Source organism: Elephas maximus, chromosome 13 (genome assembly GCF_024166365.1).
Source record: "Elephas maximus indicus isolate mEleMax1 chromosome 13, mEleMax1 primary haplotype, whole genome shotgun sequence".
NCBI lineage: Eukaryota > Metazoa > Chordata > Mammalia > Proboscidea > Elephantidae > Elephas > Elephas maximus.
In genome coordinates, this window is record NC_064831.1 from 76,486,728 (window position 1) to 76,502,237 (window position 15,510).

The following is a 15,510-nucleotide window of genomic DNA, read 5'->3' on the forward strand; positions in this document are numbered from 1 at the left end:
TCCTCACTAAAGCCATGAGCCTGGTCCTCTGATTTTCCCCACTTCTCAGAGTAGGAAACTGAGTCACTGAGTGGTGAATAACCTGTTCTCACAGCTAGTTGGTACTACAGCTCAAATTTAAATATAGGCAGTCTGGTCTGGAGCTTATGCCCCTACCACTGCACCACACTACCTCGAAGGCAGGTCAGCCTGTCTTGTCCTCTTCTGGCTCAACCTTAACCAACTATGTTTTCCAAATGGCCTCACTCACTGTGAAGGTGAGAACTACCACATCAGACCCTGCAGGGTGGGGAGAGTGTGGAGGACAGGCCTGGATTCCACGATCACATTTGCTCTTTCTCTTGCCCCTTGTATCTCAGCCTGGGGAATGCTCTTTCAGAGCCCCCCTGCAATCCCAAGGAGAGAGAGCAGGGAAAAGGCAGTGGGGCTGGTCTAGATTCTACCCCTACAGCCTGGCTTCCACATGGCTGAGCAGGAACTGGGAGCAGGCACGCACAAAGAAGGGCTTTCATGCATCTTCAGCTTGACCCAGGCCTCTCCCGTCTCCCTCCTGGAGCTTTGCCTGCCCTGCTCTGGGCCTCCCCGTGAGCCCAGATTTAATGGAAAACTGTGGGCATTGAGAAGTTCCTTATGACACACTAATCCCAACCTGCTGACTGGACCTGCCCCTAGCAGAGGCAATCTTCAGGAGGACTCAAGCACCAGGTGGCCCCAAGGAGGAGTTGCCTACCAGGCAGGTAAGTCAGTCCCAAGGGCCTCCCTGGACCAGGGAACCCAGGATTGGGGTGAGGAATCAGGGATGGGGAGAACATATCGCAGACTGCTGGCTGAGCCGAAACCAACTGGCCATTCTCCAGGATGAGCCAGACCAACCTGAAAGCAGAGTCATCAAATAAAAATACAGGATGCCCAGTTAGATGTGAACTTCAGATAAACAACAAATAATATTTCTACTATGAGTATACCCAAATGTTGCATGGGACATACTTATACTAAAGAAAGTATTTGTTCACCAGAAATGCACATTTAACTGGGCGTTCTGGATTTCATCTGGCAACCCTAAAAACTAAAAACCCATTGCCATCGAGTTGATTCCAGCAGGAAACAGGGTCCAAATGGAGTGAGGGGTAGGCATTTTTTCATTGTATTCAGTGAATAGCACAGAGGAGATCAATATTTTTAAAAATCAAAGTTAACAGCTTGGGCAAATGTAGAAAAGAATTGCTGCACTGACTTTAACCTTGATAATTCTAAGGGTATGGAGCTAAGATCTCATCCCAGGGGTCTGCTTAATTGGTTGGGGTTATGCAGCCACTATCCCTCCAGTTTGAGCTCCTCGGGTAATTCTATCAGCCTCTCCATTCCTGCTCCAGCAAAACCTAAGTGACAGCACAGCAGAATTTCAGTCTGCCTCTGTGCCCTCATATTTGGAAGTCTACCAGCCAGAGAGATGGCTTAGATTTGGTTCCTGTTGGTGGATTCCAGCACTCACAGCTTCTCTGCCCTTGCTGGGGCTATGGAGTGGGAGAGGCAAGAGATGGGAGATCCTCAGATATTCCCTGAGACTGTCCAAGTCTCTTGGTGCAAATTGGAGTACAGATCAGTATGATGCTAAGGAAAGGAAAGGGAAGGGAACTAGGTTTTGGAGAAAGACATTGCAGGGCACATTACAGAAATTATTTTAGCTTTATTACGACTCTATTCGGTAGGTGCTATTATTATCCCCCAAGGTCCCCAGGTGGTGCAAACAGCTTGCACTCGAATACTAACATAAATGTTGGCAGTTCCAACCTACCCAGCATCATCACAGAAGAAAGACCTGGCAATCTGCTTCCATAAAGATAACAGCCAAGAAAATACTGTGGAGCAGTTGTGTTCTGTAATGTATTAGGTCACTGGAGTTGGAATCGACTCTATGGCATGGGTTTATTACTATCTCCAAGGTGTCCCTGGGTGGGCAAATGGTTAAGCACTCAGCTACTAATCAAACGGTTGGTGGTTTAAGTCTACCCAGAGGTGCCTCAGAAGAAAGGCCATTGAAAACACTATGGAGTGCAGTTCTACTCTGACATACATGGGATTGTCCTAAGTCGGAATGTACTCAATGGCAATGGGTTTAGTTTTTTCGTTTTTTGGGGGGAAAATATTCTCAGTTTGCAGATGAAGAAACTGAGGCCCAGAAATGTTAGATAGCTTGACTAAGGTCATGTGGCTGGTAAATGACAAAGCCTGATTCCAATCTAGGTGTCTCTGACCCTAAAGCATTTCTATAATACCAGCTTTCTTTTTAGTTTGCCTGGCGATGTCTGGGTTCTAGGCGTCAAAACAGGCTTGGTGTCAGGAAAACATAGGTTTAAGTCCCAGCTCTGCCACGTCACAACCTTGACTAGGTGACAGAACTGACCAATGGAACCTGATTAGATGAAGAGCGAGATGGTGAAGGGTCCTTGAAGAAAGTGGGAATGTTTAGGGGTCCGGGGAGATCCAGAAACAGAAGAGCTGTCTCCCAAAATACTCAGTAGGTAAGCAAGTTGTCATGCCGGCAATGGATGAGATTCGCTCTGGTGGTCAACCACAGCTTACATGTAGGTTATTTAACTCAATCTTCATCACCTTCACATCCCCCTTTTACAGGGGAAAGCCAAGACTCAGGTTAAATCACACAGCTTTCGAGAGGAAGAGACAGAATTTCAACCCAGCTCTGGCTTTCGCATCTCACCTGGCTGACTCTCAGTGCTGACATGAAGTCGCATTTGGGTTTGAGTACTCCTCCCTGGTTATTTCTGGCTGTGTGACCTCGGGGCAAGTCACTTTTGCTCCTGGACCTTTTCCTCCTGTGTGGAATGGGAATAGTAATGCCAGCCCTGTCTCTGACACAATGATTACAAAAAAAAAAAAAAACCCAATGCCGCTGAGTTGATTCCAACTCACAGTGACCCTATAGGACAGAGTAGAACTACCCCATAGGGTTCCCAAGGAGCTGCTGGTGGATTTGAATTGCTGACCTTTTGGTTAGCAGCCATAGCTCTTAACCACTGTGCTACCAGGGCTCCGATCTGATAATTAATGCACCACAAAGCACAGGACACACACCCAGTATTATGATTATGTAACTGGTCATCACCCCTCTAGAGAACAAAGTCTCCCAGGAAAGGGTGATCCACTAGCCTGGGAAGTTTCTTTGGGCTGGGAAAGGAGGGGACAGAAGGAAAGAAGGACGGTCTGGGGAATTGGATCATATGGATACCTTATCCTGCAGTGATCATGTAACTGAGATCACGTAGTGTTTTTCTGGCTGGGCCAATTTGTCTGAAGGGCTGAGTTTTGAGGTATTTGTGTGTGTACCCCTTCTCAAAGCAGAGTTTCCCAAAGAGTAGCCCAAGGTTTCTGGGCCCCAGACCAGACCTCCTGTAATCAGAATTACAGAGAGTGGGGCCCAGACATCTGCATTTCTAACAGATGCCCCAGGTAATTCTGCTGCACGCTCTAGTTTGAGATCCGCTGTTCTGAGACAGTCACAGAACAGTTTCTCAAATACCACTGCACCCCTGACTTATACTCCTAGAGGAGGGGCTGCCTGGACGGACGGGGACAGAGGAAGCGGGACCCTTCTCCCAAGGACTCAGTGTCTTCCAGAGGCAACATGTCAGAGGGGGTGAGTACCCCTGGGCCCCCTGGCTCTCCTTCACCCACATTTCTCCTTCCCTCTCTGCCTTCTCTCCCTCCTATTTCTCCAGCATCTGTTCTGCCGAGGGGAATGGGCATGTACGTCTCTGTGGTCCCAGACCCAGCCCAAAGGGGAGGCTTAACAGAGGCACTGGGCAACAGAACTGGTTTAGGGTCTGAGCAGGCCCACTTGCCTGGCTTGCTCAGGCTGACATGAGCCTGCTCCTGCTTCTTCCTGTCTCCTCTGCCCAGGTGGGCACATTCCGTGTGGTCCCCGAAGAGGAGCAGGAGCTCCGCTGCCAGCTGGAGCGGCTCACAACCAAGGACCATGGGCCTGTCTTTGGCCGGTGTAGTCAGCTGCCACGACATACCTTGCAGAAGGTGAGGTGGCCTGGGGTGGGGAGAGGCAGACTAGGGAGGCAGAATGGGGGCAACATTGACAATATCCTCTCTCTTGTAGATAGGGTCCAGTTCTAGCTTTCCAGATCACCTTGGGGGTATGTTCTAGGGGCCACTCTGGAGGTTAGGGCCATGGCAGAGATTGGGCTGACCAGACACCCAGGCTAGCCTAGTCCAAGGATGCAGCACCAACAAGGTTCCCTGAAATCCATGCCAGGGCCTGGGGCCTCCAGACCAGGGATCAGCCTGGATTCAAATGTGAGTAGTAATGGTTTGGAAGTGCCCTGAAGGGCAAGATCTAACTGCTGCCCCTACTGCATAGTCGAGAGGCCTGGATTCTAGAACTAGACCCACTCCCAACTCACTGGGTGTGCTTGAGGAAGTTGCTTTCCCTTTCTGGGTCTTACCTTTTGCAGCTATGAAAGAAGATGTTTGGACCAGCTCAGAGTTTATCAGACTCTGCTATGCAGAGGTTGGCAGAGCTGTTGTGGGGCTGTCGGGAGGACGCGGTGGGGCTGAGATGAGCCCAGGCTCCTGTCCTCCCCCACTCCCCATCTTTCTTAAGGCAGTTCCACCATTGATTTATAAGAATCTCTGACCTGGGTGATTTCTGATGGACTCGCCAGGCCTTGCCTTCTGGGTATCTCAAATGGAAGGTGCTATTAGCTTCCCTGCACCTGGCTTCCCCTCCTCTGCCTTCCCCTGTCATGCTGTCAAAGGAAAGGGCTGTCAGATGCCTGAGAAGCATGCTGAGGAGTTCTCTTGGACCAGCAAGGGGAGGCATGCCCTCTGGCAGGCAGGCTGCCATCTGCTGGGTAGCTTTGTTTTTGGAAAGGTCAAAATGAACCTGGGAGGGAGCTGAGTGAAGTGATTAAAAGTATACCTGAGTAGGAGTCTTGCTTCACCCCCTTCTATCTGGGTGGCCTTGGGCAAGAACTTCACCTCTATGAGCCTCGTTTTGCTCATCTGGAAGATGGGGATAAGAATGCCAACCGTGATGGGCTGTGGCAAAGATTAAAATACATAATGTATTTAAAGAACTTAGCAGGGTGCTAAGTAAGAGCTCAGTAAGTGTAAGCTGTTATTATCACAAACATTTAGGCTGTTGGCTATATCCTGCAAACAAACTTACCATGAGCAAACCCATTGCTGTTGAATCAATTCCAACTCACAGCTATCCTATGGGACAGACTAGAACTACCCCATAGGGTTTCCAAGGCTGTAATCTTTACAGAAGTAGACTTCTACATCTTTCTTCCGCAGAGCAGCTCGTAGGTTTGAACCGGCGACCTTTTCGTTAGCAGCCCAGTGTTTAACCACTGCACCACCAGGGCTCCGCATCTACCCTGAGCGCTTTCACCTAATTTTTGCCCAAATAGAACAATCTGAGATGCTGCTAATGCAGATGCTGCCCTTGTGGGCTGAAGAGTGGTGGCCCCAGTGCAGCCCCCTCAGCAGGTCTGGCATGAGTGGGAGACTGGCCATATATATGTCCTGCTCCTGCACCATGGCTACCCGTGACTTCGGCCCCACACCCCTCCTTGTTCCAGGCCAAGGACGAGCTGAACGAGCGGGAGGAGACTCGGGCGGAGGTGGTGCGAGAACTGCAGGAGCTGGTGCAGGAGCAGGCAGCCTCTGGGGAGGAGCTGGCCCAGGCGGTGGCCGAGAGGGTACAGGGAAGGGACAGCGCCTTCTTCCTGCGCTTCATCCGTGCACGCAAGTTTGACGTGGGGCGCGCCTACGAGCTGCTCAGAGGTGAGGCCCCAGCTGGAGAAGCAGCCATGCGAAGGAGAGGGAGGGATCGTGAGAATGGTGTTCACTCTCACCTGGGGGCACTGAGGGGACCCCCTGCCCTGCATAGGCAAGTCACTTTCTCTGAGCCCTGTAACCTCCATACCTGTAAAATGGGGGGTCGGAGTGTGAGGTATGAACTGAATCGCTTCCGAGATCCCTTTCCCTGCAGCTATGAATGAATGAATGAGTCTGTCAGGACCAGATTCCTGGAGGTCTGGCTCCTTTCTCCTCTCAGTCTTGGGACTCAATAAGTAGAACTGGATCACCTAAATCAGGCACCCAGTGAGGGGAAGCGTTTTCTCCCCAGCCACTGGACCCTCAGAGCCTGGGCTTTGGCTCTGGAATGCTGCAGGGAAGGTGGACATGTGCCTGGCTCCCTCAGGTACCTAAACCTCCTGCAAAGTGGAGTTGAAGATGGTGCCAGCCCTTGGAATGAGCCCCGAGGACAGAGCTCCCTGGCCCCGCTGGCTGGCTGAAGATTAATTTCCTAAGGAAATCAAGTGCTTTGTGTTGTGGGGAGCGGTGGGATGTTTGAGCAGACCCTGCAGGCCAATACTTTTCATTTTCTTCTTCTCTTGTTCCTCAAATGTTAATTCAATGCCATGCTCAAGCTGTGCCAACCCAGGGATGTAGCAGAGAATAAAAGAGACAAGAATCTCCTGCCTTCATAGAACCTATATCCTGATGGCGGAAATAACAAACTAGCTACATAAAATAAAAATATATAGATAGTGATAAGGGATAGGGAGAAAAATAGAAGAGGCAGATACAAAAGGATTGAGAGGTTGGAGCTTTAGGTAACCAGGAGGCTCCAGGTGCAAAGAGAATTTATAAAGAAAAATCCAGAGGAAATGAGGGAACTGGCCATGCAGATCTCTGGGGGAAGAACAATGCAGGCAGAGGGAACAACAAATGTGAAGTCCAGGTGGTAGGAGCGTGCCTGGAGCATTCCAGGAACAGTGTGGAGGTCAGTGTGGCACTCCTGAGACAAAAACTTTCTGAACACTTCTGAGCTTGACCCTTCCAGAGGCCCAAGTTTGGTGGTGGAGACAGCCAGCCTGTTCAGGATGGGTAAGGAGCTTGTGGGTAGTGGATGGGCTTCTGTATTCTGCATGGGATTTGTATTTTATCTTGGGGTCTTCCCCTCAGGCTTGCCCTCATGTACTGGTGCTCACATCCCACTCGGTTCACCCTGTGCCCAGCAGGAACACCTGTGCCCATGTGTCTGTAGAAAAGAGAAAATAACAATGATCGCCACGCCACTGTATTTAGGATTATACCTGATGTTTGCACAGTTTTGAAATGATGTTCACACTTGAGTCTGGTTTGATTACCATAACAATTTGGTGAGATAGGACAATATCCCATTATTAACCCACATTTTGGAGGGGAAACATGGGGCTCAGAAAGGCTGAGTATCCTGCTTGATCACATACAGGATTTACATGGAAGAGCTGGGCAGGAGCCCTGGTCTCTGGAGTCCCACTGTGTGCCACCTCAGGAGGTGAGCTGGGGTGGGGTAGGGAGGAGGCGGCTCCCTGAGGGGAGATCATCTGCTCTCCCTCCTCCAGGCTATGTGCACTTCCGGCTGCAGTACCCCGAGCTTTTCGACAGTCTGTCCCTGGAGGCCATCCGCTGTACCATTGAGGCCGGCTACCCTGGTGTCCTCTCCAGTCGGGACAAGTATGGGCGAGTGGTCATGCTCTTCAACATTGAGAACTGGGACTATGAGGAAATCACCTTTGATGAGGTCAGTGGAAACTCAACTGGCTCCCTCCCACCCTAGAGGCTATGTTCTTCCTCCAACCCTGGCCTCTACTGGACCCTCATTTCTGGCTCAGCAGGAGTTCAGGTTTATGCGGGGAAATGCGGACAGCCATCTGCCACCAAGCCCTTTCTAAGCACAGGGAGAATTCCTAGGATATGCTTGGGTAGCTGGAAAACCAGCAGGTTTGCCGGCTGGGTCCAAGGGCCAATCCTTGGTATCCTAGCCAAATGCAGGCAACAGCTGTGGCCCCAAGCCCTACCAAACACTGAAAACTGAGTGACGGAGAGAACAGGGATTAGTGGACTGTGGGGGTAAGAGATTCTGAAAGGCACAGGTTCCAACCCTACTGTAAACGAGGGAACTAAGGCCCAGGCAGGTTGTACCCAACCAGCCCGAGGTTACACAGCTGAGAATGGGGACTGGAATCCACAGGCTCTGACTCCCAGCCTCAGTTCTTTGCACTTATATATGTATATATGCCATTTCCCACATGGAGCCCTTAAGAGGGCTGCTTCAGGCTGGGGAATTAACATTTGTCCTCAGAGAACTTTGGCATGTGCCACCAATCCTTTTAAAAAATATATATACGATGTTCTTGGCATCTCTCTTTTTTATTGTGCTTTAGATTTAGATGAAGGTTTACAGAGCAAATTAGTTTCTCATTAAACATACAAGTATTGTTTTATGGCATTGGTTGCCAACCCCATGAGGTATCAACACTCTCCCCTTCTCGACCTTGGGTTCCCATTATCGGCTTTCCTGTCCCCTCCTGCCTTCTCGTCCTTGCCCCTGGGTTGGTGTGCCCATTAAGCCTCCTTTGGTTTTATGGGCCTGTCTAATCTTTGGCTAAAGGGTGAACCTCAGGAGTGACTTCAGTACTGAGTTAAAAAGGAGTCCCGGGCTATACTCTCGGGTTTCAGTAAGTCTGGTCTTTTAAAAATATTTTTTCTTATTTTTAAAAATAGTACAAACTCACTTTAGAAAATGCTATCCAGTTGTCCCAAACCGTTTATTAAAATGTGATTCAAGATGCCGTCTCGATAATCTTCTGTATTTCCTTTTGTAAGAAACGAAAAATCAGTTGCCATGGAGTTGACCCTGACTCATGATGACCCCGCGTGTGTCAAAGTAAAACAGTGCTCCATAGGGTTTTCAGTGGTTGATTTTTCAGAAACTGATCACTAGGGCTTTCTTCTGGGCACCTCTGAGTGGCCTTGAATCTCCAACCTTTTGGTTAACAGCCTAACACATTAACCATTTGTACTAGTGGTTAACACAATTTCCATATATACTTGGGTCTGTTCCTGGATTTCCTGTTCTTTTCCATTGACCTGTTTGTCTATTCACGCTCCGATACTACACTATTTTAAACATAGAGATTTTATAGAATGTTGAATACCTGCTAGGGCTAGTTCTGTCCTTATTGCTCCTCTTTTTCAGGGTTTTTCTAGCTATTCTTGCATGCTTATTTTTTCCTATGAACTTTAAGAATTAACTGGTCTAGCTCAAAGAGAAACGTTATGAATATTTTCATTCAAATCACATTAAATGTAAATATAAACTTGTGGTGCCTTGACATCTCAATGAATGTCACATCTGTGGCCAGTTGTACTATCCCCAGATAACAGATGCCTTTCCTTTTATTCAAGCCTACCTTTTGTGCTTTCAGGAGTGTTTTAAAGTTTTCCTCAAAAATGTCTCACACATTTCTAATTAAGTTTATTCTGAGTATTTTCTTCGGCCACTGTTGCTACAGATGATGCTTTCTCTTTCACTGTATGTTCTAATCGGCTGTTGTTTGTATATATGAAGATTATTGTTTTCATATGTTAATTTTAAACTCTGCTATTATGTCGAATTATTTTGTTATTTCTGTTGATTTTATAGTTGATTCTCTTGAGTTTTCCAAGTATACTATCATCTCATCTACAAATCAGAGACAGTTTTTTTGTCTCTTCTTTTCAAGTTCTTACGCCCCTGATATATACATATATATTTTTTAATTTGGTTGCACTGGCTAATACTTTCAGCACACAGTTAAATGGTGGTAGAGGTATTGAACATCCTTATCTTATTCCCTACCTGATTAAGAATGCTGCTAGTGTTTTGCCATTAACTAAAATGCAGACTTTAGGACTGAGACATACACAAGTTAAGGAAGAGACTTAAAAAATATATATATGATTCCCCTTATTACAGAAGTGATATCTAAACACGTTGCCATCAAGTCAACTCTGACTCATGCTATCTACTCATTTCAAATTGTACCAAAAAAATCACGAACTTAAAATTATCTGTAATTCTACCACCCAGAGATATCTACCACTAACATCTTTCCCTAAAAAAAAAATTTTTTTTTATGTAAATATATTTTTCTTCTAAAAATGAGATCAGACCTTACAAATGATTTTCTAATATGCTTTTTTACATAATAATATATCATGAATATCTTCCCTTATCATTAGTCTACATAATTTTTAACTGCCTCAGAATATTCCACAGCATAAATGTACCATAACTTAATCAGCCAACCAACCAGTTGCCGGTAAATCGACCCTGACTCATGGTGACCCCAACTCATGGTGACTTCATATGTGTCAGAGTAGAACTGTGCTCCATAAGGCTTTCAATGGCAGATTTTTTGGACGTACATCACCAGGCCTTTCTTCTGAGGCACCTCCGACATTTTGGTTAGCAACTGAGTGCTTTAACCAACTGGACCCCCCCAGGACTCCCTACCCTAATTTAACCAGTCCCTTTTTGATGAACATTTAGGTTGTTTCCGATGTTGCCACTATTATAAGAGTGCTGGGATAAGCACCCTGGCGTCTAACCATGATATGACGTTCAAGGTTATCTCATTGGGGTACATTCACAGAGGTGGAATGTCCAGCTCAAAGCCTGTGGCAAATTGCCTCCAATAAAGGCTTTGCCCATTAACTCTCCTCTCAGGACCTTGAGCTTTCATTATTTTTGTGGGCTGGCTCTTACAGCCTGTTTACTCTGGTCAAGATCTTGCAGGCATATTGCTTCATCCTGGAGAAGCTACTGGAGAATGAGGAAACCCAAATTAATGGCTTCTGCATCATTGAGAACTTCAAGGGCTTTACCGTGCAGCAGGCTGCTGGGCTCCGGCCTTCGGATCTCAGGAAGATGGTGGACATGCTCCAGGTGAGGTCTGAGAACCTGTCCTGCAGGAGCGTCTCACAGGTTGGGAGGCTGGGAGGCTGGATCTGGTTTCCTGGTTTCAGGGTGCTAGAAACCACCTGGTGCCGTTAAAGAGTAATAACAACCACAATCCCACCTACACACACTTGCATGGTAGTTGACAATTTGCCAAGTGTTCACACTCATTATTTCATTGTGAGCCATCCCTCCCTGCTTCCCTGCTTCATTTTGTAAACCTGGAAATGGAGGCTCAGAACTTGAAGTGACTTCTCAAGGTCACACAGCTAGCTATAAAGTGGCAGAAGTGGACTCGAACCCACATTTTCTGACCTGTAATCCTATGCTCTGTCTGTATGCATCATGCTGTCTCTCTCTGAATGTGAATTTATCCAGAGAAAGGGCTATCACCAACTCCCTGACAACTCACTCCTATATATACTGATGTGTCAGTTCTTTCTTTCTTAGAGCTAACCTTAAACCTGGGAGAGGAGCGGTGGGGGCTCTGGGAGGGGCTGAAGGACAGTGAAGCATGACAGTAGTGCCCCTGTGGTCTATGATAACTTGCAGTCCAGTCAGCAGCAGGCAGGTGGGTTTGAAAAAGCCCAGTCACCTAAAAACTAAGCAAGGCTACCATTTTATTCCTTTACTCCCCCTAATTCTAAGGATTTGTGGGTCATCAGGGAAAGGGTTGGGCTCCATAACTTCTGGGACTTCCTTCCAGAGTTGGAGTCACGGTGAAGACGGAGCCCCCTGTTGGCTGGCCCTGGGATAGAACCTTTAGTGAAGTTTCCTTTCTGGCAACTGTGGGAGGCTGGGCAAGACTGTCTGCAGCATGGGGTGAGGGAGTGGGAGCCTCTGAGGCCACTGGGGTCTCTCTGTCACTGCAGGACTCCTTCCCAGCCCGGTTCAAAGCTATCCACTTCATCCACCAGCCATGGTATTTCACCACAACCTATAATGTGGTCAAGCCCTTCTTGAAGAGCAAGCTGCTGCAGAGGGTGAGTGCAGGGCCTGCCCATAGGAGGTATTCAGTGAGCATCTGTGCAGTGAGTGAGTGAATATGAAGCTGTAGCAAGAAAGAGTTCATGAATCAAGGAGGGTGAGGGTGAGGAGGGAGCCCCCTGGAGCCCACCTCAGGCTCTGTACCATGTTTCCAGACACACTGGACTGCACCAACAGCACAACACGGAACACTGTGGAGAAGGATGTAACCAGGCAGCGATGGTGCATTGTGGCTCTGTCCTCCAGCCCCTTTCCTCCCCTCGTCCCTCATCCTTAGGCACCTCCTGCTCAGCTCTGTCTCCCCTGCTTCCCTGCAGGTCTTTGTCCACGGAGATGACCTCTCCAGCTTCTTCCAGGAGTTTGATGTGGACATCCTGCCTGCTGACTTTGGGGGCTCCCTGCCCAAGTATGATGGCAAAGTCATTGCTGAACAGCTCTTTGGTCCCCGTGCCCAAGCTGAGGACACAGCTTTCTGAGGATGTTTCCTGCCATCTGAGCTGTAGTTAGCATCCCTGGGCCTCTCCTCAGTTGTCCTGGACCCAAAAGGCTGGGAAAAAGGCTGTCTGAGGAGAGCGTGGTGCCCCCAAACCTCCATAAGCTTGGGTGAACTCAGGTGTCACCATCTTCCCAGGTTGGGGGTGGACAATAAAGCAGGGGAATTCCTTTGAACTGGAAGAATTGGGGGCTGTTATATTCCTACTGGCCTCTGAACAGGGTTTCTAACCAGTTCGTTCTGGTTCGAAACTCTTCTCTGAAGCTTTAAGACAGTGACTTTTGTGTAGAGTTGAGTTTCAAAGACCCTGATTAGACTTCTCAATCATTTCCTTTGTAACAGAGTTTCGCTGCTTAGCCCCCCCCCAAAAAAAATCAAATTAATTGCCATTGAGTCAATCCCGACTCATAGTGACCCTATAGGACAGAGTAGAACTGCCCCCTCCAGAGTTTCCTAGGCTGTAATCTTTACAGGGAAACCCTGGTGGTGTAGTGGTTAAGTGCTATGGCTACTAACCAAAGGGCCGGCAGTTCGAATCTGCCAGGAGCTCCTTGGAGACTCTATGGGGCAGTTCTGCTCTGTCCTATAGGGTCGCTGTGAGTCGGAATCGACTCGACGGCACTGGGTTGTTGTTGTTTGTTGTAATCTTTACAGAAGCAGACTACCACATCTCTCTCCCATGGAGTGGCTGGTGGGTTTGAACTGCCGACCTTTTAGTTAGCAGCAGAGTGCTTAACCACTGAGCGACCAGGGCTCCTCTTAGGGTCTGTGAAAACAGGCAAGGAGGCTGGTTTAAAAGCTGCCCACCCCCTCCCCCTCCAAAGGCAATAAAAAGATAAAGAGGCGGGATATAAATTCAAATGATATGCCAAGCCCAACCATCTTAGTGACAGCTAAGCAGGTGAGAGGTTTTCCACATGGAATTCTGGGATGGAAGCAGTCTTGAAGTGGCTCCATTTTGGGGCGGCCCCCCAGTCAGGTGCAGTCTGATGCGCTCAGTGATGGTCAGGTGCTTGGACCTCTGTCCAGGGTGGCAGTTGAATTCTCCTCCATCAGTCTGTGGGGCTCTCCACCAAAAGCTCTTTCCTGTAGGCCCCTTGCCTCGACAGATGGTTGTCCTTAGATTTATAGAGAATACCTTCTCTGAGCAGTCTTGCACTCCTCATGTTATGCTTCCCAGTTAAAGCTCTCCCTTGTCTTTAGTCTCAGGCACTTCACAGTGATGAACTTAACAGTTTCTAACTCTGCATATTTTGACTAATACCAATGGTCTCCTTCTATGGAGTTGACTTTTCTCAAGTGTTTGGTGATTTTTGAGTGTGTGCTCATCTTTGTAGGTAAAACTGCCTGTTAGACACTGATTGCTGAACACTCTATTCCCACTTGGCAAAGGGCTGGATTCCTCTACGCATGGGGCTCCCTGGCATTGACAATAGTTCTCCCAGTATCCTACATTTGCTTCTCCACCTGGAGGTCAACACCCGCTCCTGTTGTCTGGCTAGTGATGTGGGTGAGGGTCGATGGCCTGGCTGCTCCCATTGAGTTCCCCCTAGTGCAGACTTGTCTGCTCTTGCCTGGTGGGTGTCATCCCCTCCTTGTAGGTGTGAAGCACCCTTAATGCTGCAACCACCTTTTGGTTTCCACCCACCTGCTGTTTCCTGGGCTGTAGGTTTAATCCATCTGTTTTCATTCCAGGAATTTCTCCAATCCGCTGAGAGTTCTCTTTTTTCTTTTCCAGCATGGATATGAATATGTGAATATATAGATATATATGCATATCTATATCTATCTAAGGGCCCTGGCAGCATAGTGCCTACAGGCTCGGGTGCTAACCAAAAGGTCAGTGGTTTGAACCTACCAGCTGCTCCACAGGGGAAAGATGTGGCAGTCTGCTCCTGTAAAGATTACAGCCTTAGAAACCCTATAGGGCAGTTCTACTCTGTCCTATAGGGTCACTGTGAGTTGGAATTGACTCAGTGGCAGTGGGTTTGGGTTTTCTATTTATCTCTCTATCTATCCATCCATCCGTCCATCCGTCCATCCGTCCATCCATCCATCATCTATCTAGAGTGCCCTGGTGCTTGACTGCTAACCAAAAGTTTGGTTGTTCGAACCCATGCAGCAGCTCTGCAGGGGAAAGACCTGGTGGTCTGGTCCTGTAACGATTTCAGCTGAGAAAACCCCATGGCGAAGTCCTGCTCTGTTACATGGGGTTGCTATGAGTCGAAATTGACTTGACGGCACATAGTAACAACCATATATACATAGTTATTGTTGTTGGCTGCCATTGAGTCAGTCCTCAATTAACTTCCTTCTTCATAACATTCACAGTCAACAATCTATGATCATAAATGGTATTTTCATAGGACTTCTGAGTTAGAGCAAGAATCATAGGGAACTATGAGCTTTTTTTCAGAAAGCTTTCAAGATATAATTGTTTTCAAAAGAGCTATGCACCAAATTTGAGGGAAACAGTGTCTGTTCCCCATCATTTGACCCCATCTTTCATTTGCCCTCCCCCCCGCGCCCACCTCTGCATTGTTGGACACAGCTCAGGCTCATCCTTTGACTTGTGGAAAAAGTGGAAGCTCTCTCTAATTTATAAATGAAATCAGGATGTGGAGAAAACTGCAGGTAGATGCTGATCAGGAGGCTCTTGGGACGGTGTTGGCTCTGACTCAAATCCAGGTGAAGGCTGGGGTTCCCTCTAAAGTCAGCAGGGCTGGGACCTTAGCTTGGGAAGTGTGTGTGGGGGGGTGTCTGATAAGCCCAGGGCTTTCTGAGGAAGAAGCCGGAGTTGGGACCTAGCGCTGTCTGCTCTGTGAGCCCGCACCGCCCCCTGCTGGCCTTACCCTGGAGCTGCCTCTCCATGCACAGGGACAAGCTGGGCAGGAAGGAAGGAGAGGTGGGCCAACTGGGCCAGACTCAGCCCAGGAAGGTGTTGCCACGTTTGGGAGAATGTATCTGAAGACCATGAATGTTAAAATCTGACGTGCTCAGCCTCACGAAATCCCAGATGCCTACGTGCCAGATTCCTACAAGTGGCCATCACCCCACATTAACGAGATAGAGGAAGAGGGGCAATAAAAGACTCACTGGAAAGCCACCGGATTAGGGGGGCAATACAACATAAATTTTTTGACAATCATTTGGTGACTGTAACAGCTTCCTTTCTGGAGACATCTGGGATGAGGCAGGCATCCTGCTGTGTAGAAGTAAT

General features: G+C 48.1%; 1 protein-coding gene across 1 annotated transcript; it reads left to right on the forward strand.

Moving 5' to 3' along the window:
* Window positions 1-677: 677 nt before the first annotated feature.
* RLBP1 (retinaldehyde binding protein 1) lies at window positions 678-12,447 on the forward strand. The gene is made up of 8 exons (XM_049906055.1): window positions 678-737; window positions 3,566-3,655; window positions 3,919-4,047; window positions 5,616-5,820; window positions 7,431-7,609; window positions 10,640-10,798; window positions 11,683-11,793; window positions 12,115-12,447. Exons 2-8 carry the CDS (start codon window positions 3,644-3,646, stop codon window positions 12,271-12,273), a joined length of 954 nt encoding a protein of 317 aa, XP_049762012.1. The 5' UTR covers window positions 678-737; window positions 3,566-3,643; the 3' UTR covers window positions 12,274-12,447.
* Window positions 12,448-15,510: the final 3,063 nt, after the last annotated feature.